Source organism: Danio rerio, chromosome 8, assembly GCF_052040795.2.
Source record: "Danio rerio strain M-AB ecotype USA chromosome 8, GRCz13ab, whole genome shotgun sequence".
Classification (NCBI taxonomy): domain Eukaryota; kingdom Metazoa; phylum Chordata; class Actinopteri; order Cypriniformes; family Danionidae; genus Danio; species Danio rerio.
In genome coordinates, this window is record NC_141028.1 from 57,120,438 (window position 1) to 57,145,880 (window position 25,443).

The window sequence follows — 25,443 nt, forward strand, 5'->3', positions numbered from 1 at the left end:
AAGCGTAATCTAGAGGCCTTTGCCTTTCATATAAGCCACTTCTGATACCAAATGGTCAACTAGAAGTCAAGTTATTATTTGTTGTTCCTAAAATTTGGATCGGCGACAAGGCTTTTGTCATGTAGTGTAGTATTGGTTTGTCCTGTTATAATGGTTACAAGTTTCCAACATTCTTCAAAATGTTGGAAACTTCCATGAAATGTGCAGGGAAAACAAAACAAAAATACATTTTCATACAAATCTCTTTACCATTTTTACAATGCTAGCAGTTGTGAAAAGTTGATTATTTTATCTTATTTCTGTCAGTCTGTCCAAGTATATCCAGCTGTAATCATTATAGATTTATTGAGTGGAGCAAATGGATCGAAGACTGCTACATTCATTAACAATAACGACGCTTAACGAGAATGGAAGGCATAAACCAACAGACTTGGAAAAAGTAGATTAGCATCTTTATTGAAAAGAACTTAAGATTGTTGGCTGTTCAGTCATGGTGCACAGATCAGCAGATTTACTGTACAGCAATGATGAGTGTCCGAATTCTAAAAAAAAAAAAACATCTGCTGTTTTCAGGACCGAACTATGCAGCAACAAGCAGGAATACGAACACAAAAAGTGTGTATGATTGTGGTAGTCTGATTAGGAGTGAGTGAGTGGTGTTTTGAACAGATATTACAGATTCCAGCAGCTTGATGGAGGAGGTGGAACATTCAAGCTGTCTGTCCTTTAACATGCGGTTTCATACATCCCCTTCTGAGGCTTTTTTACCCTTCCGGTTCCCCTGTAAAAAACAAAAACACACATCAAATGTTGACTTCATTTAGTTGATTAGACGGAAGTAAATCGCGAAAATCGATGTAATAACGGATTTTTAAGTGCTGCGTAATATCATTGCTTCTGCTTCAGCCCTTTTACGGCAGCAAAGTTCCTTGATTATTACGCCGAAATGAGAGTATAGTTCCTAGCCATATCGGCCAAGAAAATAGCAAGGTTTTATTTCCTTCTGGACTTTGTACACAATGTAACAATAGAAAGGTCAAGTTGTAAAAATGAATGTTCTCAAAACTTTTTGGATATTTAAGCAAGATGCTAATGGTCCAATCGGATTCGGTGCATTATGCTAAGCTAACAGTGCTCCAGCCAGACCTGACAATCAGATGACAGAATTCAGTAATTGTGGTGTTTCCAATTAAGTCATGAAAACAAATGTACAAAACACTTGTGCACATCTTTAAACCAATAAAAAAAAATGTAATCAATGTTATGCAGACATTGGTGACTTATAATAATTTATTTATAATCTATAGTGGGAAAAACAAGGATGTGTTTAAGCCAGTAAATATGCAAATGTTACAGTTTTTTTTACTTAATATGGCATGCATTAGAGTCAGGGCTAAATCTCATTTCAAAACCTTATAAAATTATGGATTTTTCTTTCATCTAGTAAGGATGTTACATCAAAATCTAAAATATAGTGGACTTACTTAAAACCAAAACACATTTTAAATGTAAATGGCAGTCTATGGTGTGAAGATACAAGATGTGCACCTGAAACTACGGATATGGGAAGCCTGTGCTGGCATTTCTCCTGCGGTGTTAATATCAGTGTGTGAGGAGTGGGAGAAGAGGGTTGCATTGACAATCCACCACAATGGGCAGCACAATAAACACATTTCATAAGTGGTAAAAACTTGTAAATAACTCATGAAAGAATAAAGGTATGTTAAAATCAAGCACACCATTGTTTTTCTTGTGAAATTCCCAATAAGTTGGATGTGTCAAATGACCCTCTTCCTATTGAAAAAACAGAAGTTGGATCCAAGATGGCCGACTTTAAAATGGCCACCATGGTCACCACCCATCTTGAAAAGTTTGCTCACATATACTAATGTGCCACAAACAGAATGTTAATATCATCAACCATTCCCTTTTTATTAAGATGTATCCATATAAATGGCCCACCCTGGAATTTACTTGCTACTCTGGGTGGTGATCTGCTGTAAACGCAAGTTTGTGTGGGTATATACAGTACAAAGACAACCAGCCTCTGAGCGAGCATAGAGAGGATTGTGTGAGCTCTACCAGTGCTCCTATTGGCTGTCGCTCAAGAAAGTCACTCTTCATTTGCATAAAGTTGAAGTATTCTCAACTTTGTCATGACGCTTGGCACGCCCACCCGGTCGCCAACGGTTGCTGTTGTTCAAGTTGGTGGAGGTTGCTCATTCTCCAATGAAATGAGCTCACGCTTGTTGCTTTGTCACTGCTAGCCAATCATAGTGTGAATGAGGCTTTAGAATCGTCCTAACTACCCCACACCGTTGCCGAATGCCAGCAGTACACAACTTAGAATCTTAGGCTATGTTCACACAATGCAGCCAACGATTTTCCCTTGCGTAAAAATAATAATAATAATAAAATAAATAAATAAATATAAATAATTATTTTACATTTACACAACAATGAAGAGAGAAACTGAAAAATAAACAAATGCTGTTGCTGTGTAAACAAACAGGCAAAATGCATTAAAAGAAAAAGTTTAAACTCTTTTGCTAAAAATGTTGTGTAAACGAAGTTAAATTTGAAATTAAAGGGTTTTAAACAGCCAATTGTGGTCACTTTTTCACAAGTTTGGTGTGTTTTATACCTGATGTTTGGGTTGTTCTGACTGTAAGCCCTTCACTTTCGATCTCTCCTGCTCCAGAGCTGTGTGTAATTGTGTAACCTGGAAATACACACACAAAAACCAACAAACAGCTTTTATTGATGCTAAAACTACGCCATCCAGTGAAAGAGTGAATGTAGCGTCTCACACACACACCTGTGAGGACAACTCCTCTTTAATGTTGAGCAGCTCCTCCACCTGCAGCAGAATTTCAGCTTTGTCCTTCACTAGACGCACAGAGACAGATAGATCAATACCAATTAGGGCTGCATGATGACCTTTGCTGATGTGTTTTTATTTAGTGCCACATCAGCAATGACGGCTACTTTTCATGGCAACAACATTTCAAAACAACACAAACGAATACATAAATTAGATACGATTTTTTTACATCAACAGGATAAAAATTAAAAAAATATCTGGCTACATGATTAACAATCAAAATGTCTCATGCACATCTTGTCAGGGAAACACGACTGATCAGCTGTAAATATACTCCAAAGGAAAAGAGAGTGCTCTCGCTCACAAACTGCAAATACACCATTAAAATTTGATTAAAATTGATTAAATTAGATAATTTAAAGGGACAGTTTACCTAAAAAAAGAAAATGATGTCATAAAGGTTTGAAACTAGCGAAGGGTGAGTGAATTATGAGTTTCTTTCTTCTGTTGAACACAAAAGAAATTCTAAAGAAAGCAGGAAATCATTAAACACTGACCTCCATACTATTTGTTTTTCCTACTATGGAAGTCAATGGTTACAGGTTGTCAGCTTTTTTCTGTATATCCTTTGTGTTCAACAGAACGTAAAGAAACTTAAAGGTTTGAAACTAATTAAGGCAGAGTAAAAAGTGAGTAAATACATTTTTTTTGGGTGAACTATCCCTTTAATATGCAAAAAATCTGAATTATTTCAGCTTGAAGACGTTTTTCAAAATGAAACTGAATACAGAGTAAGGGCTTTATTTCTATACTCTTCCTCTTATCTTTCACTCAAAAAAAACTAATGGTTGGAGGGGCGTGGCTAAGCATATTTCAGCCAATCCGTCAAACCGACATAAGAGACGGTCAAATGGTCAGAATAAAGTTTTTAGTTTTCAACATAGGCAAATGAATTGCACACCATAAGAACTGATGTGCACTAGGAAAAAAAAGGAACATTAGAAATTTCAGTAACCCTTTATAATAACTACACACTATGAATTATTTATTAAGCATTAGCAAATAGTGCAGTCAGACCCGAGGATTCAGGAGGAGAGAAGTCTTCCTCATTTATCGTATTTATATAAACACAATTATATTATGATATAACATTATGATATATTATAATATAACAAATTGTGGTTTTGTTTATATGAAATTACAAATAACAAATGTAGCACGGCATTCAATTACTTACCGTTTATTTACTTTAACTCTGTAAACTATAAAATCATGTGGTTTGTGTCTCATTCTTTGAGCCAACTGGCCACAGTTGTTCGCTCTATTCTTTTTCCATTGCTCTGCCAGCCACGCCCACTCCTTCCTCTGCTCACAGAGCCCCACACCCATCTCGAAGCACTTTTTTTTTTTAAATTCTGAGATGGACTTGAACCAAAAGAGAGGGGGGGGGGGGTCATGGCACTTTAACATCACTAATAAACACACGCCTATGGAATCATAATAATAAAAACTCAAGTGAAGATGTGAGGGGAGGTATGAGTAAAATCCTGTTATTAAATTTAGTGTTCTCACATGTTTTCAGACCAGCAGCAACATTGAGCCATAGTTCACAAAGAAATGCCTGTCAAATCGCAGAATGATTCACTTTGATTTCAGGATTGAATCAAATTAAATAGTTAGCATATCTTTTGCATAGATTGTCAGTTAGCAACAGCTCTGTGTAGTAAATGCTGCTCCATCTGAAAGCACGTGCTAGAGATTTACAGCTAATTGCAGAGCCGGTTTACCTGTCAAAATGTGCACCAAATTTGCCTTGATTCACCTTGCAGCCCTTATAACATTCATAAATGCTAGATTTCAGAGGCAATTTTGCACTTACTTTCTCCTTGCTGAAGCATTTTCAATAGCTGAGAATTTCTGGCCTTGACTTCCTTATATCTTTCCTGAAACAGATATGAAAATCAAAAATATAAATAAATAAATAAAAGATTCCTTGATTCATCGGACTGAAATCTTTTGAGAGGTCAATTTAGCACATTTCACCTGTAAGAAAGTATAACATTTGCTCTTGTGTACTGTTCAAACTGACTATCCTTTCGTTATGTTGGTGGCTGCTTTTCCCCACTGACTTCCATTATAACCACATTTTTTGATTGTAAAGCCTTGACGCTATATAATCATGCATTCTAGACTGTTGGGGATGTTCTCTGTTGGGAAGAGGTACAATTTGCATTTTCACCAGGGCTCGAAATCAACCTTTTTTCTTGGTAGCACCGGTACTCCTAACTCCACCAGACAAAATTTAGTCGCACCCACCAAAAATTATCATTACTACATATTTTATATTAACAATTCTATTAATTCTATTATAAATCAACACTCTGATCACAACTAACAAATAAACAAAAATCTGCATGCGCTCACCGGCACGCACTGCTTGGCGTGAATGAGATGAACTGAATTAGCAATAATAACTGTGCTGTTCTCACGGGTGATGTCTGATATTGCACACATGATATTGACATACAACTAACTATTTGCATACGTCATCTTAATAGCAGTAACTTTTTTTTTTATGAGCTGCAATATTAGTTTCATCTCAGTGAATGCATGCTTTTTATCGATGGTGTACGCGGTGTCAGTCGCACGATTGACAGGATCTTGATGATTAAGTGAAGAATTAAACAACGTTAGAACATCTCGTGTTTTAAATGTGTAGATTCAGTGGCAAACACGGTTACCTGAAAACTCTTTACAGTGAATGCTTTAGTCATTTTCATAGCGGACTTTAACCACTGGAAGTCTTTTATCCACTCTTCTAAAAAAGTGTAAATGCTGGATTGACATTCAGCACATGATCACTGATCAGATGTGCCATTATTTGTAACTTTAGGTGGTTTCTAAAACTATATCTGTCAGTTTGTCTACATTCTCTCGTATCCAGACCTTTTTCTCGGCTGTCATCAGAGCTGAGTGGTTGACAGCTGATATTAACCAATCCATTTGCGTTCTGTTCTAGCGCAGTGGGCCAATAAGAAGAGCTTGAAGGCAGGGCAAGCATTGCAGGCTTAGTTTACGGCAGCAAGTTGACATGTCAACTGTTTTAAACCATTCCCGAGCGCTGCGTTTGGTGTTTTTAGGTGCAAAGATGCCTAATGCATGAATGCCTCCTAATACCGCGCATGTGGTGAACATTTTGCTGTGAAAACAACAATTTTATGCACTCGCACAAATGCTCCCAAATATATTTTGAGGTTGCATAGTTAATTTTGGGCGCATATGAGACCAAAACAGTCATAATTTCGAGCCCTGTTCACTGTTGATCATCATGCAATAAGATAGAAGTCAAAGTAAATTTGGGAAAACAACATTTTTTCTGATTTGGAGTTGTATAAAACTGATGAAGCACAGAGGGTATTTTACTATGAAATGTACATTTAGTCAGAACAGTGATAGACCTGGGGCCAATTTCAGAAAGGAGGTTAAGTGAAAACTCAGAGTATTTCAACCCTGAAATGAGAGAAACTCCTTTTCTGTTTTCCGTTTCACTGTTCAAAATCAATGATTAAAGTAAATGGTCTAAATGTATTTATATGTATTTTTATATTCTGGGTAAGGCATAAAGCTAAAAAAATGTTCATCAATTTAAATAGAGTCCGTTTGTACGCATCTCCACAGACCGCTGTTGGTGCTGCGCATTCACAAGAGAGGGAGCGCCCGCGAGATCGGTACAAACCTGCTAAATCAAAACTTTTTAAAAACCTGAATCAATATTGGAGTTACCTTTGCACGCTGGAGAAAGGACGACACAATGTCTGCAGAATTTCTCTTAGACAGGTAATGTTCTGTTTTTAAAACTGTTTTAGCTTCACACACAGCTGATGTAACATTAGATGTTGTTGTTACAAACGGGTTATATCTTTACAGAAGTGTTGTTCAGCTACTAAAATCTTTCGATGAAAGACTGATTAGACTATTTTCATTTTCAGGGACTTTTTACAGCATCGATAATGTAGATTTTATTTAGTTTAACAACAAAACACAAGTAAATATCGCTATTCCGCCTAGTCTCTCCCTAAATTGTTAACCATGCAACTCTAAGAGTTGGCTCTAGAGGCGTGGCTCTAGACGGCAGGGGAGGGACTGTGATTCAGAGACTTATGCTAAGCTATTAGCATTGTGAAAAATCACCTACTGCACCTTTAAATATTTAAATACTTTAAATGTAAAATTATGCATTAAATTGAGCTGTTTTCCCACAGTAACTGTCTCTGTTGTTCACTGATGCAGTGGTGTTGCTTTTTTAAATATATACGCTCATATTTGCTCTAACTTTGCATGAGCACACCAAGTTCAGCTGGAGAAAGAAATGCTGATCTCTTTTTTCAGAGGTTGCCATGGCCACTCATAATATCTGCGCTCCATTAATAATGCCTTTTTATAGTCACAGTGTGCGCGCTTAACTCTGAGTTGGCCGACTCAAAGTTGATTGACCCAACTCAGATCAGCTGTTCTGAAACCGAAAACTTTGAGTTTTTATTCTCTGTAAATCATCTCAAAGTTCAAGTTTAAACTCAGTCGGTTAAACCTTACTGAAAAAGGCCCCTGATGTTGTACCTTCTCACAGCATATCATGCGCACTATGTTTGCACACAAGTTCAGATCAATAAAAATGCTTTCCTTTGTACCCATTGTACAGTAGCTGATATGCATTATTCTATTATCTAGTATTATTACCGTCTTCACTACAGCTGCTGCAGCATTTCTCTTTTCATCTTACCTCCCATTGTGAAATTGTCTTTTTCAACTTTGCGATTTCCTGGTCTTTCTTCTCCAGTTCGTATTTCAGCTGCTCAGTTCTCACATCCTGGAAGTTGAAAACAGTTTTGGTGTTATATTTAGCTGCATTCTCCACTTTGAGATCACATTGTGATGTGCAGTCAGAAAGCCGGACCTGCTCGTGCTCTGAGGACGTGTTGACCTCCTGCCCGGCGCTGTTGCTGTACTGCTCTCTGCGTTTGTCGCGCTGGACGATTTTACTCACGTCATCCTCTAGCTTGTTAAAGAACTTGTCATCGCGGAGCGCTGGATTTACAGGCTATGGAAAACAACAGGGTAACACTTTAGTAACAATTCACACCATTAACAACTAGCTTATTACCTGTCTATTGTTAGGATCTTAACTCTTTATCAGCACTTATTAAACTATGATCTTAAGTGTCCCTAATCCAACTGCCACCTTTTCAAGCTATTAATTAGCAGATAATCAGTAGTTATGAGCTAAAAATCTTGCTTAATGGTTTGTCAAAGGCATTAATTGTGCATTAAACTAAAGTGTGATCAAAGATTGCTAAAAAAAAAAAAGAAAGAAAAGAAACTGCAAATCTGGCAACCATTGCATTCCATGCTTAGTGGGTAAACCTATTAAAATAAATAAATAATTCAATTCAATTCAATTCAGCTTTATTTGTATAGCGCTTTTACAATGTAGATTGTGTCAAAGCAGCTTCACATAAATGGTCATAGTAACTGGAACAGTGTGGTAAAAATAAATAAGAACAGTAAACCATAGATTTAAATGTTGATCTGTCAAGCAAATTAAATAAAGCATGTTTAGGTAGTACGTTTACCAAATCCAAAATAATACACTAAAGCTAAACTGAATATATACAGCATATACACTCACCGGCCACTTTATTAGGTATACCTGTCTAACTGCTCATTAATGCAACAATGAGCAGTTCTAATAAGCCAATCGCATGGCAGCATTTCAATGCATTTAGGCATGTAGACGTGGTTAAGGTGATCTGCTGCAGTTCAAACCGAGCATCGGAATGTGGAAGAAAGGTGATTTAAGTGACTTTAAAACGTGGCGTGGTTTTTGGTGCCAGACAAGCTGGTCTTAGTATTTTAAAAACTGCATCTCTGAATGCACAACACCTCTAACCTTGAGGCTACAGCAGCAGAAGACCACACCGGATGCCACTCCTGTTAGCTAAGAACAGGAAACTGAGGTTACAATTCACACAGACTCGCCAAAATTGGACAATGGAAGATTAGAAAAACGTTGCCTGCTCTGATGAGTCTCGATTTTTGCTGTGACATTCGGATGGTCAATCGGAATTGAACAAAAACAACATGAAAGCATGGATCCATCCTGCCTTGTATCAATGGTTGAGGCCAGTGGTGGTGGTGTAATGGTGTGGGGGATATTTCCTTGGCACAGTTTGGGCCCATTAGTACCAATTGAGGCTGTGTCAACACCACAGCCTACCCGACTATTCTTGCTGACCATGTCCATCTCTTTATGACCAAGGTGTACCCATCTTCTGATGGCTACTTCCAGCAGGATAACCCGCCATGTCATAAAGCGTGAATCATCTCAGACTGGTTTCTTGAACATGACAATGAGTTCACTGTGCTCAAATGGCCTCCACAGTCACCAGACATCAATCTAATAGAGCACCTTTGGGATGTGGTGGAACGGGAGAGTTGCATCATGGATGTGAAGCCAACAAATCTGCAGCAACTGCATGATGCCAAAATATCAATATGGAGCAAAATCTTTGAGGAATATTTCCAGTACCTTGTTAAATCTACGCCATGAAGGGTTAAGGCAGTTCTAAAGGCAAAAGGGACTCTAACCTGGTACTAATGTACCTAATAAAGTGGACGATGAGTGCAAATTCACCTTTGTTAAATGGAAATAGAGTAAATCTAGTTAACTCACGGTGCATTAACCAATATTAACTTGACTTTAATAATGCATCAATAAATGTTGTACAATGATTAATAAATGTTGCAAAGGTATCTGTAATTATTAGATCATGTTAATAAATACATGAACTAATGAAAGCTTATGGCAAAGTGTTAGCAGATTTACTTGATGGGACTGACGACTAATTAGATCATGTCTCATGTAAAAAGAGCTAAGTAAAAGAAGAAATAAGTTTAAGAAATAGACAAATTATGTGTGTGGTAATATGGTGGGAAAATAATAAGCTTCTGCTTCATCCAGCTCCATTTTCAAGTCCGTTGAAATGTATTGAAAATGTAATTTTTATGTATGATATTTCTGTCGGAAAAAATCAAATAGTGCTTCAGAAAATCTCAACGGTCTCAACTCAAAGCAGGTTGAGCTTGCCCATTTCATATTATTACAGGTCTCTGATAGTATATTCACTCACCTCTCGCTCAGGCTTGTTCTTCAGCTGATCTGCAACAGAGAAGCAGTAAACGCTCAATCTCAGATGATAGTAACACGTTCAAAAAGTAAAGCCCAAAGCATTTTCCCAAAATATGTGTCAAACTAAGATTAGTCACCAAGAATTAATCCATTTACTGAAAAAGAGAAAGTGGAGGTCAAATTATGCCTCAGAATCATCCCAGTGTGGATGAAAACATCTCAAACAGCACAAAAGGGTTAAATGCCGCTAAATAAGTGTCAAATACAACCAAAAAATTTATAAAATAACAAACCTTTCTGTGTTACTCAGCGATACTTTAAATATATTTATATTTTTTCAATAATTATTTTATGTTTTTCCAGGGCTTGACATTAACACCCGCCAACCTGCCAAGATTTCAGCTTTGGCGGGTAAGACAGCAACCATCACTAGCTACTTTGGCTGGTTGAAAATAATCTTTAAATTGTGGTTTTCTTAAAAGTAAGGTTCGACAATAAGGATGACCCAATAGGCGTGCAAATGTGATATTAGAATCGAGAAATAGCTCAAATAACAGCTGATGTGAAGCGCGGACTGTTTAAAACGTGTGTGCGCTCCTGTTTCCTTGCGTGAAGCAATCGTGCCTGGAAGGCAACTGTGATCGGTTCAAATAGACTAGACAAAAAGTTATGCTCATGCACCAACAGTCTTGCGTCTTTCAAGAGCTTCAAATTTGTCATTTTGTAAGCAGCACCGGCTGCTTTCGCTTTGAACAGATTATCAATTGGCCTTAACCGTGTGCGTGTGACCATCCTTTCATTATCTCACACAGTATGTTTTTCACCCGCTTTCTTTTGCTTACGGTTATTTTTGTTAATATAGTTAAGTTATCCGTTTTTTTTTTTTTTACAATAACAATGCTTTAATAGGGAATTATGAGAACATATGAGATCCATTTATATGTAGTTAACTCTCGATCTGAGAGATTTTTAGCCAGGACAGATTACTGTGCATATGTTTGATAAAATGACAATACCGTTTTTTTTTTTTTTTTTTTTAAAGTCAATTATTTTTCTTTGTTTTTTTTTTAAAGAAATGTTTTGTTAAATAAAATGTATATTATACAGCTATTATTTACAAATATATTTAGATTTTCCCATCAACAAAATTGTGGCTAGTGAAAGTACAGAGTGGCTAGTAACGTGGCTGGTGATCAAAAAGGTTAATATCAAGTTCGGTATATTTTTAAACTTCCCAAGTTCTGCTGGTTGACGCATGTGCAGATTTTTTCTTGCCAATTTTAACCACTTAAACTCTGCTGCTATTTGGGCATTTCAGCCTGGATTTTGCCTAACCAAATTTAAAAGCTTCCCAAATCCACATAAAGAGGTGTAAATGCAAAAATTTGGTATCATTTTAAAGAAAACCCTTTGAATTTTCATAAAACACTATTGAAAGTGTTTAAAATAACTGTATATGTCGTCTGTTTTATAATAAACACCTAAAAAAAGAGGCGCTTTTTGTGTGTTTTTTTTTTTATAAACTCAAATTTGAAAGTGTACCTTTTAGGTTCTGTGTGGTCTAGCATGCTGTAATTAATTTTGGTTGTTCCTGCACATGTCTGTAATCATAGGAAAAAAGAAAAATGTCTCTACCATAATCTATGCAAAAGTTATTGCATTCCAACTGATGAGAGGTGCTGTACAAGCCACAGGAACTGATCATTGTTTTCATATTTCACTATTCTTTTGTTTGATCAAACATATTGTACTGTGTTTGGACCACATCAGACATATAAAAGGATTACTTATGCACATCACCTCAAAAACAGAGGAGAAATGGCCCTGAAGCGCACAGCATAAGGTAAGAGATGACAGCTGTCTGTGCTATCTGTGGCTGCTTATTGATCATGAATGTATTGTTTACATTTCTGCACTATGGAAACACCACAATTCATTCAGCAACTGTTTGATATGTGAATATAATTCAGTAAAAAGAATGCTAGAACCGTATGAACACCGACAAGAGCTTTCATTTGAGCTATAACTTGTACATGTGTCATATGAAAAATATTAAAATGAACCAATGTAAAATACCTAGCTCGGGTATTCAAAATACTGTGTATTTAAGTGTAAATACGGTACCGGGTCCGCAGAGTTTAAGTGGTTAAGCCAACTATAATAATTTGTTTTGCTTCAATTCGGAATTTCCACAACCTTGGCAGAGCTCGGGGGATCAGAGTGAGTGAGTGCTCCTAATTGGCCCCACCCTGATCCTCTTTAAATATTTTAATGTACAATTCATGCTATTAACAAACCATCAACTAAGACTTTTAGCTTAATACACTACAAAGTAGCTGCTTATTAATAGTTTGTAAGGTAGTAGTTTTAGGTATTTGGTGGGATTAGAGATGTAAATGAGATCATATTGTGCTAATAAACAGTTAATATCTTAATACTATGCAGGTAATAAGCCAGTTGTAAATAGCATTAACTGTTACTTCAACTAAAGCGTTACCCAATAATTCCATTGATCCGCAGTGCACGTTATTATAAAGTGTCATCTAATACGGCGTCCTCACCCTCCTGCTGGAAGTCTTTCAGAGACACGGTGACACGTTTGTCCTTCCCCTGCTGGTTCTTCTTCCTGTCCTTCTTTCCACCAGTCTTCGTCTTTGGTGACGCCGTCTCAGCTTTGTCAGCATCCTTGAAAGAGAGCAAAATTGCACATGAAAACAACAAACTAGCAACGTAACAATGTTAAATTATTAGTATTAGTTTCAGAATTAGTTGCATTTATATTAGGCATTTAAAACTTATACCAGTGTAACCACAAGAGGGGGCTGTTACACCGATCAGATGATGATGACAGCACCAAACTCTGTTTTTATGGCAAGAACATTTCATTAGAGACAGTTATTCAAAATGTGATCAATTTTTAAAAGATCCCCATAACTGCTAAAGAATTTGCAATAGTATTGATGCAATTCCTAGTGGACTTGTTCCGCTCTTATCCGGCAATTTATCCTCTGAATCAGTGGTTCTCAAACGTTTTTCATCAAGTACCACCTTAGAAAAAAATTGTCTCCCCAAGTACCACCAAAATGAGCAGTATTGAAATACAGTAGCATAGTAGGCCCAGTAAAGCAGCTACAACTCTGCACAGTGAAAAAACCTGGCAGATTACCTCAGAAATTTAGGCTATATATCATATATGGCGTATTATATACATAATTTTTAATCCATTTTGAAATGTATGTAACATGTACATGACATATTTTATTCCTCCGTGTACCACTAGAAGGAAGCCCGCGTACCACTAGTGGTACACGTACCACAGTTTGAGAACCACTGCTCTGAATCAAACCTATTACATACTAATCAGTTAAGTACCAATGGTGTGGGAATTGTAGACAACAAATTTAATAACTGTTACATTAAAAAGTTATGCAGGACCACATTGTTGCCTAAATGCAAATCTATTTGGAGTTTCTTATTTGAACAGTTTTTAGTGGGAAAAGGTTTACCTAGTAAAAACTGCCTCACCAATAAAATGAAAGAAGTGACATATAAACCAAGACATTTAATTTATCCAGAGAAAGAACTTGTTAATTTGTTTAGAGACATGGAATCTACATGCACTTTTTGTGAATTAGAGGAGGAATCGATAAAACAAAAGTTTTTTGTATGCACATGTACCCAAATCTTTTGGTTTGATGTTGTATATTTTATATTTAAACTTACAAAATTAAAAATTCAGTTTTCTTGTAAAGATATTTTTTGATATGTAATAATAATAATAATAATAATAATAACTAGAATTGTACATTTCCTAAAGGAAATGTGAATGGGGTTTGCGTGGCAAATCGATGGGGGGTAAAATGCATTTTTGTTGGTTGCTAGGGTGTTTTGAGTGGTTGCTGACAGGTTATGAGGTGGTGACGGGGTGTTCTGAGTGGTTGCTAGGGTGTTCTGAGTGGTTGCTAGGTGGTTGCTAAGGTGTTTCTATGCAATTGCTAGGGTGTCATGAGTGGTTGCTAGGTGGTTGCTAAGGTGTTGCTAGGCGGTTGCTAGGGTGTCCTGAGTGGTTGCTAGGTGGTTGCTAAGGTGTTGCTAGGTGGTTGCTAGGGTATTCTAAGTGGTGGCTAAGGTGTTGCTAGGTGGTTGCTAGGGTGTTCTGAGTGGTTGCTAGGTGGTTGCTAAGGTGTTGCTAGGTGGTTGCTAGGGTATTCAAAGTGGTTGCTAAGGTGTTGCTAGGCGGTTGCTAGGGTATTCTGAGTGGTTGCTAAAGTGTTGCTAGGTGGTTGCTATGGTGTCCTGAGTGGTTGCTAGGTGGTTGCTAAGGTGTCCTAAGTGGTTGCTAGGTGGTTGCTAAGGTGTTGCTAGGCGGTTGCTAAGATGTCCTAAGTGGTTGCTAGGTGGTTGCTAAGGCATTGCTAGGCGGTTGCTAGGGTGTTCTGAGTGGTTGCTAGGTGGTTGCTAGGCGGTTGCTAGGGTGTTCTGAGTGGTTGCTAGGTGGTTGCTAAGGTGTTGCTAGGCGGTTGCTAAGGTGTCCGAAGTGGTTGCTAGGTGGTTGCTAAGGAGTTGCTAGGTGGTTGCTAGGGTATTCTAAGTGGTTGCTAAGGCGTTGCTAGGCAGTTGCTAGGGTGTCCTGAGTGGTCGCTAGGCCCTTACTAAGGCGTTACTAGGCGGTTGCTAGGTGGTTGCTAGGCGGTTGCTAGGGTAATTTGGGTGGTTGCTAGGCAGTTGCTAGGGTACCCTGGGTGGTTACTAGGCAAGCCTCACATACATGCCTGATGAAATATTTATACTTAGTAAGCATTTGTAGCAAGTTACAGTACTTGGCTAGTCAATATTAGCATGTAGCTAGTCACTGCTATCATGTGTAGCATATAGGAAGTTCCTTTTGCTAGCATGAGTCAAACGAGCCAATCCCCAAGTGTCTACGATGTTCTGATACTGAGATATAGCTGTTTATGAATGGTTGCTAGGGTACTCTGTTTTGTTGCTATGGGCGAGGTTACAGAGTGAACTTGAATGTGGTTGGCTGTCCAGGTCAAATGAACAAACCCCCATGTCTCTATGACACTGCTATGTAAAGATATGCATGTAGGCCACTTATAATGACAGTCTATGGGACCAGTTTGGGGGCGTGGCTTGTGAGCTTCATTATCATATTGAGATGCTCATTGGTTGTCTTAGTCAGATGAGCCAACCCCCAAGACAATAGGACATTGCTAAGCAAAGATATGCATGTAGACCAGTTAAAATGGCAGTGAATTGAACACTTATTAAGGGTATTTAAATGGATTTATGGGCGTGGCTTAAGAGCTTCATTATCATATTGAAAAGCTGATTGGTTGTCTGAGTCAAATGAGCCTACCCCTAAGTCTGTATGACACTGCTATGAAAAGATATGCATCTAGCCTTATTATAATAGAAGTCTATGGGACCACTTTGGGGGCGTGGCTTGTGAGCTTCATTATCATATAGTGATGCTGATTGGTTGCCTATGTCAAATGAGCCCACCCCCATTTCTCTATGACACTCCTATGTAATGTTATTGATGTGTGACATTTATAATGGAAGTCAATGGGATGTGCAATGGGACGTCCCACCCCATGTTAAGTCAATGGGGCAGTTATTAAGGGTCTTTAAGTGGTTTGGGGGGGCGTGGCTTGTTAGCTCAAATATCATAATGAGATGCTGATTGGTTGCCTGAGACAAATAAGCCAACCCCCAAGTCAGTATGACACTGCTATGTACTGTAATTGACATATGACATTTATAATGGGAGTCAATGTAATGAATGGGAGTCAATGGGCAATGTAAAGTCAATGGGGACCACTTTGGGACGCCCTAGCACCCCAGGGGAACAACCTATACCCCCTTTCGGGGTATGTTCTCACTTAGGCTGCAACCCCCTACAGATGTTGTGAATCCCATATTTCTATGAAATTCACAATGGACGCAGTGATTGGTTAAAGTTTGGCTCCATGTAAAGTCAATGGAGACTTTGGGACGTCCTAGCTCCCCAGGGGTACAACATTTACCGCCTTTCGGGGTGTGGTTTGAAGCCTCCTATAACCCTCTCGAGATGTCGCGAATCCCATGTCTCTACGATATTCACTGTTGGCGCTACGGCGATTTCCGGGAATAGTATCTACGAGTGTCTAGAAAATGAATGGGAGTCAATGGGCCAATGTAAGTCAATGGGAGCACTTTGGGACGTCCTAGAGCCCCAGGGGTGCAACTTAAACCCCCTTGCGGGGTATGTTCTCACTTAGGCTGCAACCCCCTACAGATGATGTGAATCCCATATTTCTATGAATTTCACACTTGGCGCTATAATCTGTCAAAGTTTGGCGTAATGTTAAGTCAATGCGTTTTGGGGGGTGGTTTTGGGGCCCCTGCGGGGCCCCAAAACCACCCACCCCTTACAAAAGTCATAGCACACCATTCCCGATAAAGCCGCACGATTTGAGCCCACTTTCAAGGGTCTGGGACGAAAGCTGCGGGACTAGTTACGCGCCGAAAAAGTGTACGGAAGAAGAAGAAGAAGAAGAAGAAGGAAGAAGAATAATAAACCACAATAGTAAGAATGGACTTTGCCTATGGCAAACCCCATTAATAATAATAATAATAATAATTAACCACAATAGTAAGAATGGACTTTGCCTATGGCAAACCCCATTAATAATAATAATAATAATAATTGCAGTGGTGCAGAAGGTAGTGCTGTCGCCTCACAGCAAGAAGGTCGCTGGTTCGAACCTCGACTCAGTTGGTCTTTCTGTGTGGAGTTTGCATGTTCTGCCTGCGTTTGCGTGGGTTTCCTCCGGGAGCTCCGGTTTCCCCCACAGTCCAAAGACATGCGATAAAGGTGAATTGTGTAGGCTAAATTGTTCGTAGTGTATGAGTGTGTGTGTGAAAGTGTGTGTGGATGTTTCCCAGAGATGGGTTGCCGCTTTCTTCCATAGCGAACCCAAAGTTGTGCATGAAAATAAATGTTTACAATGTCAGTATTACTACTCTAGCCTATATATTGTTGAATATAATCTGATAATGGCAAATGTCTGATTTTACCAGTGAATAAAATTGTCTAAAATGACAGATTGCAAGCATATATCTCAAACATAATTCAACATCAGAATTATTATAAGTAGAATAGAATTATTTATAGAAACTATTGAACATAATATAATTATCGATGTTGTGCCATATGTTTGTTTTTACCATACCTTTAATTTACATCTACAGAATCGCGAGAAAATCATGATCTTTATATAAAGCAAAAATAAATAAAGATAATAAAAAATAAAATAAAATAAAAATTAAAATAAATAAATTAAAAAAAAAAAAAAAAAAAAAAAAAAAAAAAAAAAAAATCGCCATTCTCATTTTAGCCAGAATCGTGAAGCTCTAACGAAAAAACAATAATAAAAATGAATGATCTGTCTACACAAATGTATAAGAAATATATGTTTTTGTAAGCAATTCTTGCCCTGCCAACGTACCTTTTTATGTTCCTCAAACTCCAATTTACTTAGCATCAAGGCCTTTTCCAGATCCGCCTCATACAGGTCACTGGTCAGCTGTGACGAACACAAACATGAACACGAATGAATAAAGCGTGGAGAGAAACGGGCCCTAGTAAAGACAAACTGTGAGCTTTTTTACCTGTTCATCTCTCTGCTTCCACTCCTGCCAGTTTTCCTGCGGTTTGGAGCCTTGCTGGACATTTGCCGGACTGATCAGATCATTCGCTAAATCCTGGAGCGTGAGTGAAGGAGGCGCTGTCGACTTCTGAGGGATCTTCTTAAAAGCAAGACTCCTGAGCTGCAATGTAGAAAGACAAAACTCTTTTGTTTTTCTCTTTTTTAGCATTGACAGGCACTTAGTTGATGTTTTATCTAAAGTGACTTTAGCGTAAAACACAACCCTCCCTTTCCTGAGGATGTTTGAAATCAAGAAACACAATCCCAATTCTATTTTTGTACCCCTACCCCTTCCCCTTGAAACGGAGTGTGAAGGGCTTCAAAATTAACCCCTAAGAAATGGGACAGCACTGCAGCACCTAGACATGTCATCACATGTCATCGTGAGCTCTTGCTTCATAGGAGATCGACAATCGTGACTGCTGTAGTTAATCCAGTTGTATTATTTTTTGGTATTCATCTTCACAAAATCACTAAAGGCATATATCATGTTATCTAATGATACAACGTGGCAATAAACTCACATCTGTACTGTGCGTTTACACCATAGCCATATTCATCTATGTCAGTGAAGTCTAAACTCGGTCCTGGAGGGCCGGCGTCCTGCAGATTTTACCTCCAACTTGCTTCAACACACCTGCAAGGATGTTTCTAGAATGCCCAGTAAGAGCTTGATTAGCTAGCCCAGGTGTGTCTGATTGGGGTTGGGACTAAACTTTGCAGGACACCGGCCCTCCAGGACGGAGTCTGGGCATCCCTGATCTATGTAAACACACAAAAACAACCTTAACGTTATACCAGACACTTTAAAAAGGTCATTCCCAACCACTAGACTTTTCTGACAGGGTATTCGAGTGTCATCGAGTGACAGATGTGAAAGTATTTTGTTGGACTGCTATACAGGAGTTATTACTATGGATTATTGATAGCCAAATTTAGCTGTTTTTATTTTAGCGTTTTTTTTTTTTTTAAAGCATGATGGTAAAACACGAACGCGGTTATGAATGTATTAACACATATGCTTGTTAATACTGCCAAAAATATATTTAATATGTGCATCTCCTTACTTCCATGTGCAGCAATGCAGCTGTTTTATTTTGGGAATTTTTATTTTATCCCTTGGTTTCGAGTGTGGTCCTAAAAAAAACTCAGTTTCAAGAGCTATCTAGCCCTTCCCCTCATCTCTACACCTTTAAGTTAAAGAGAATCGGGTAAGGTGAAGGGCAAAGGGGTGGAATTGGGATTGTGTCCAAGTGATTTCACTCGGCGGTCATCTTTGAAACGCCTCTCGAGCAGTATGCTCGTCAAAACGGAAACGTCAAATTCTCCAAAATCGCCAAGCTTATGACTAAATTTCCTATTTTGAATCAACAATACAGTTAAACAACAACTGTCTCTTTAGTTTCATATCCAACCATTCGAATCACACAAAATCTGCAGAAACTCATGTTTGGTCTGAGCCCCTCCCCCTGGAAATGAGATAAATAGATGGATGGATGGACAGACGGACAGAAGGAAGGACGGACGGATGGACAGACATATAGACCTTTTTCATGGCTGCTGCATGGAGGGCGCCATAGCGACCAGCGTCTTCCGGTAGAATGCCAAAAACTTCCGTTTACAGCGTTTACAACTGGTAATTTGCGCTCCGAAAATGGGTTTCAATAACGTTTTTATTGGATAACAGAGTGTTTTTGTGACACACAACTTAGAAATGTGTCTGTTAAAGCCGTTATAATCTGTCACGTGTGGTTCATGCGCGTCAGAAATACGAGAAAAACGTTCTCCTAGTTCACGTGTCTGCCGTTAGAAATACAGTGTTTGAGTGCCATCCCGGCCTGTCAGCTGTTAGCTCAGCGGCTCTTTAACACACACGCACACACAGAGAGAGAGAGAGAAAGAAAGAGAGAGAGAGAGAGAGAGAAAGAGAGAGAGAGAAAGAGAGAGAGAGAGAGAGAGAGACAGCAAACCAGAGTACTGGCATGAAACTTAACAGGTATGAAAGTCGTGCAATTTACAAAAATGACCAATAAAAGTCTGTTACTGATCCTCTGCTGCTGATTTGCTGTTCATTCTAATCGCGAGCCGTTTGTGTTTTATTTCGTGTGTTGTTTTTACCACGGTTTGTGTTTTTCTGTCATTTCGATATGAGACTAGCCTATATTTTCACGTTGTCACAGTTATTAAATCAGTGTGTCAGTGGCACAGTACAGGCTATGTGTGTGTGTCAAACATTTTGGTGAACTACATTTGTTTGGGCTGGTTATATATTTGAAATAAAGAGAAAATGTTGACTTTAGCGATGACGAGGCTTCATTTAAACTGCAGAAGATGCCGTCTGACAACAAGGGAAAAACGCCTCACAGCAGCTGTTTTCCATCCTATTAGATTGCATTTCTTTAAATGATCAGTCCAGGAGATGCTGCTGATGGACAACGGTATTAGTTCACAGAGGATAAAAGCTGGTAAAACAGATTAAAACTATCGTTTCAAAGCTGTCCAAATGTGACTGTTTACATGCATCAGCTGCCGACCGGAAGTTCTTTGCATTCGCCTTGCGCATACACGCAAAACATAATGGGTAATTTTGCGTTCCAAGAAAAAGGTTTATAAGTAGACAGACTGACAGACAGACGAACATATACATATTTGTTTTCTGTCACCTCATTAGCTTCACTCTGCTGCTGTTCCTTCTTCCGTCTCCTCTTTTCCTTCTTTTTCTCGTTATTTTGGCTGTTCTTCCCACTAGGCGATTTCCCCGACCGGGGCTTCCCTGCTCCTCGACCCGCCGCCTTCGGCTTTCCTACATCTGAATCTGAGTCCGAATCAGAGTCGACCTGCAGCAGGGCGAAGCGTGAGGCGGTGGTGGGCACGGAGATCACTGCTGATGCCATCCTAGACCTGCCAATCACACCAACATCAGTCAGTGCAACATTTACTTGACGAAAAATAAAGTAGGGATGCAACGATTAACCGGTTTCATTATTAACTAGGAACCCACGGTTTGGAACGCAAGTAACTTGTTGATTAAGAACTTTTTTTGAACTATACAGTCGCAAAGAGATCACCTCCCGCATCATTTAAAATCACATGTATGAAAGCATTTTGGCTTCCCTGTAAATATAATGATGACGGAAAAAGTTGCAGTGGCAGCTAAATGCATTCTTACCGTACGTTCACACCGAAAGCGGCGAGAGCGTCCAAGGTCGCTCTGGCCGCCCTGGCGACAACACTCTCTGCCTTCAGCTCCTGCGGCGAGAGCGTCAAAACTCGCAACATTGATCTCATATTTAAAGGAGCAGCATATCAGTTACATTCCTGCATAAAACGTTTTCTAGCGTGAAAATGTTGCGCACTTCTTATCAAATTCATACAACAATGGAAGATCAAGTTGCGTGTGGTGTGGCTTTGCTCTATTTATCCAATATGTGTCCATTTGTCTGAAATATCCTGAAGCAGCAGTACTGTCTTGTACTGTCACATCGCGTGAGATTCCCGCTTTTTCAAGATAAATTTATATAGCATTAATGAACATCAGTAACTCACCAGTAACTTATTTAATGTATGTTCCTGTAGGAAAAAAATTGTAAATAATTGGAAATCCGGCGACCGCAATAATCAAACCATTGGGAACAACTGTGGTCGGAACCAAAGTTCACAGGTCTGTGTTCTCTGAACTGCTATCAAGCGATGGACGTCTTCATTCTGATTGCTTGCCGCCAAACCGCGTCATAGCTCATTACCATAAAGTTGACTTCATTTCAACTCTCCTCGACGCTCACGCCGGCGAAGACGCGCCGCGCTGCTCCTCGCCGCTTATCGCCGCCGGCTCTCATTGAAAATGAATGACTTCCGGCTACTTTGACGCTCTCGCCGCTTTCGGTGTGAACGTACGGTTAGGCTTTTAATTAAAGGTGTTTTCTGTCACTGCTTGTTCAGTCTGCCATAATGCATTCATTGTAAAGCTGCACAATAAACATTAAAGGATCGTGATCTCAATTTAAACCCACGCAACATGAATGATAAATGATAATGATTAGCATATGTTTATTAATCTATCGAAGTGCTGCATTCAAATCTGTGTTTGATCAAGAGATATTCAGTTTTTACACTATTACAGGTCGTTACAAACCATCAAATAACACAGAAGAGCTCGGAGAACAGTTTATAGTTATAACATATAACACTGATGTTTGTGGTAAAGATTAAGATCTCCATTTAATGGAACTTGACGCTGGTGAATGTTGTAGCAATTACATTGTGTAACCAACAGGTGGCGACAAACAACCATCAAAATTATGTCATTGAATAGGTTTCCAGAAATGATTACGCCTATAATGCTGCGTTCACACCAGACTCGGAATCCGCGGATAAATCACAATATTCGCGCATAAATAGCCGCGTGAACATTTGAGTTTACTCGCTTCATTCGCGCATCAAATCTGCTTCATTCACGCGTCAAATTTAATTCAGAACAGACGCGGAGTCGCGTGATGGGCAGGGCTTCTGTCTGCCCGGTGACTCTAGCTTCGTTGCTAAATGGCTAACATGGATTTTATTAAGAAAATACAGTTTATGTGTTTTATGAAGGCTGAAAAACAGCGTTGAGACGTTTAGGGCCGTGTCTGAGTCCACTAAAGGTTCAGAGGTGCACCCAGCTTTGTGAGTTCATATACTCCTCCAGAAACTATACCTGGATGATGGAGGCTTTCAGCGGTGCTTCTGACTGAGCCGAGCCCACTTTGATGCACTGTTGTCGGTGTCGGCTGGAGGATTTGCCCCAGGACACCAACAACAGGCATACGTCAAAATCACGCCCCCCACAAGAGCAAGCTTCTGATTGGCTAACACGGATTTTTGAACTCAAGCGATTCACGCGCTAAACGCGTCAAACGCTCAATTCGCGAATATCGCACCGCAGGATGTTTATTCTCGCTCAGCTTTATACTTTGTATGGAATAAAAAATCTTAAACGAAAACACCAAACATTTATGTAATAAAGTTGATCAAAAGTGCCTTTCAGACAGAGGTTCAACAGCCTTTGACTACATTTGTTTTCTTTAAAAGGGAAATACTTGCAATAGACTTGCATTCGACAAATACAATGTTTTTATTTATTCTTATTTTTTACATTTATTTATTGTTCTGTCATTTATTTTCAGTGTTAAATAATTATTGTTTAAATGTCAAAAACTTTTTTTTCACTTATTTTTAATTCCAAAGACAAATGATTTATTGGTTGTTTTTAATACTATTTTGTGCTGTATTAAATAACAATAACAATTTAAAATACAGGGTGCTTTCATGTGATTTTCTAAACCAGTAGTGTTTTGAAATGTATGAATGTGTAATAATCGTGATTATTCCTCAGACTATAATCGTACAAACAAAATTTATAATCGTTGCATCCGTATGCTGACTCTTAAATAAGTTGTAGATATCTTAAAAACTAACAATACTGATACTAACATCTAGAAAAACTATTTAAATGTCATGGCACTTTTAAAAGTATAACATTCAGAGCAAATTTCTAATACAAAATTAAAAGTAAATAATTAATGGTGCAAATTAATTTAGATTTACTCTCCCTACACATACAGGTTTAAGAGGTCACATATAAGCCAAATTTATCCTGATATCATACATTTTGGTAAATTATGAGATTGTAGTTTCATCACATGTTTTTTTTTTCAGGGAGGGGAGTCCGATTTCGACACAACAGGCTCTAACCAAACCAAACCTGACGCGGCAGAATACCACAAAAATGTGCACTTTCATGTTACACAGACCTTTAAAAAGGCTTTAAAGCGCTATAAATGCATTTATATACTATATTTACAATATCATAACTGTATCAAAATAATGAGTGGCGTCTCTGGGACTAGCAAATTATAGCATTGAAAAATCAGTGCTAACGTACATCTACCATAACAACTTTGCGGATAACGTTTGAATGTGTTAGCATGCTAGACTTAAATAAACAAATAAAAACAGGTTTAATAAGCATTGTTCACTGAATAAACACAAAGCACTTGACAATTAGAAGATGTAGTATATAATCGAGTGGAGCTTGTAGTGCTCGCTGAACAACCGCTTCAGATGTAACGTTACTCGTCGTTATGTAATATACGTTTAAATAATAATTACACCCTGATATAATGTAGTTTTTAGTCATTATACAATTCGCTACCTAAAATGTCGCTAGCATTGACTTTTTTTAGCTCGCTGGTGTTGAAAACAAGTAACAAAGGCGCCCTGTTTACAGTAATATTCCCTCAGCGCGTTTCTACCTTTAACACACGTATTCTGCAAACGCGTAGGGATTATAATCAAACGGCGGTGTTATTATTTACTAAGCAAACTTTCACCTGGTTAGGACTTGTCGGTACCTTCGGCTTCGTGCAAGTGGAAACTGCTACACAGACGTGAGTATGGCGGCCTGAACGGACATAAAAGCTTCAGTGGTTATTATTGAGTGGAAATGTTGTCAGTAACTGCCAATATGTTCTCCCTTTAGGTGGCGCTCTATGGCTCAGAATAACAGATGAGAACTATTTGTTTGTCGTTGAATGTTTCCTAAAAATGTATTAATTAATTCTGTGAATACCTGACATACATGGTGTTGTCACCTCTGGTAAAATATATCATGTTACGAAAATTAAACAAATGTTTATCCAGTAATCACGACTGCGATCCTAATTAAAGATGAGAAATGTAACACATACCACGTGATAACTTTAAGAATCCTGAGACGCATTTTCCACTGTTTTTTTTTTTCAGTAAACAATTAGTATTATTCATTCATTTTCCTTTGTCTTAGTCCCTTTATTTATCATAGGTCACCACAGTGGAATGAACCGCCAACTTATCCAGCGTATACCCTTCCAGAAATGTGCAGTTGCAGCAATAATGTGCAGTTGCACCCCTGCTTGGAGCTAGAATATAGCCTAATTAGTCTCTGTGTGTGTTTAACACAAACTCCGTGGTCCACTTAAGATGAGATCTCAAATCCCGGAAATTCTGCACGTAAAGGATAAATCACGTATGAACTGTTCAAGCAGTGTATTTCTGCATATAATCACTCAGTTTTTGACACACATACTGTAAAGTACGAGTAAGCAGATCTAATTTCTGACTTAAATATGTAATTCCAAATTATTTATTTTAAAATAAAAGTTAATGTTTAGATTTCAAAAATATACAAATATGTCAATTAATCTGCCTCGTCATTATGGAGGTACTTGGAGAGACAATTTCTTTCTGATGTGGTAGTTGATGAAAAAAGTTTAAGAACCACTGATCTAACACATTGGCGCGCCACCCAAGAACGGTAAAGTCAAATACAGCAAAATCCAACATCGTTTTTCAGATTTTTTAAAAGTTGAACAAGCCATTTGAACACTGATGTGTTTGTTACACTCAAAATATGGACAAAATATATAAAAACTCAAAGAATGTGCAAAACTTAGCTGTTTGTTCAAACTACTAATGTAAAATGAGCTGAAAACACAATTCTTGAGCTTTTTTGGGTGGACAACTTAATTTGTTTTAAATTCAATCCACTTAACTCTGTAAAAACTAATACGTTGATGTAATTCCTTCATGTTCTCTCAGCACAAATTGAATGTGTGGAACCATGCAATGTTTTCAGTGTATGTAAAAAAACAAAGCCTTTACTGGTTAAAGGTCCCGTGAAATTAATATAAAGATTATTAGATGTTAGAATCAGTATGTTA

At 38.3% G+C, this 25,443-nt stretch overlaps 1 protein-coding gene and 1 long non-coding RNA gene across 12 annotated transcripts in view; both read right to left on the reverse strand.

The window, feature by feature from the left end:
* LOC147842882 (uncharacterized) overlaps nucleotides 1-25,443 on the reverse strand; it is a 797,275-nt gene that overhangs the window by 97,201 nt on the left and 674,631 nt on the right. The window lies entirely within an intron of this gene.
* On the reverse strand, nucleotides 436-24,688 carry gkap1 (G kinase anchoring protein 1). 11 transcript variants are annotated; one of them, XR_015496975.1, is made up of 13 exons: nucleotides 24,433-24,688; nucleotides 20,371-20,608; nucleotides 17,670-17,828; nucleotides 17,507-17,584; nucleotides 12,572-12,695; nucleotides 10,012-10,040; nucleotides 7,779-7,922; nucleotides 7,605-7,691; nucleotides 4,704-4,767; nucleotides 2,819-2,889; nucleotides 2,645-2,722; nucleotides 677-781; nucleotides 436-542 (listed from the first exon to the last, which is right to left on the reverse strand). XR_015496975.1 is itself a non-coding variant. In XM_087263066.1 (12 exons), the coding sequence occupies exons 1-12, from the start codon at nucleotides 24,462-24,464 to the stop codon at nucleotides 740-742; spliced, it is 1,146 nt and encodes a 381-aa protein (XP_087119192.1). In that variant the 5' UTR covers nucleotides 24,465-24,688; the 3' UTR covers nucleotides 436-739.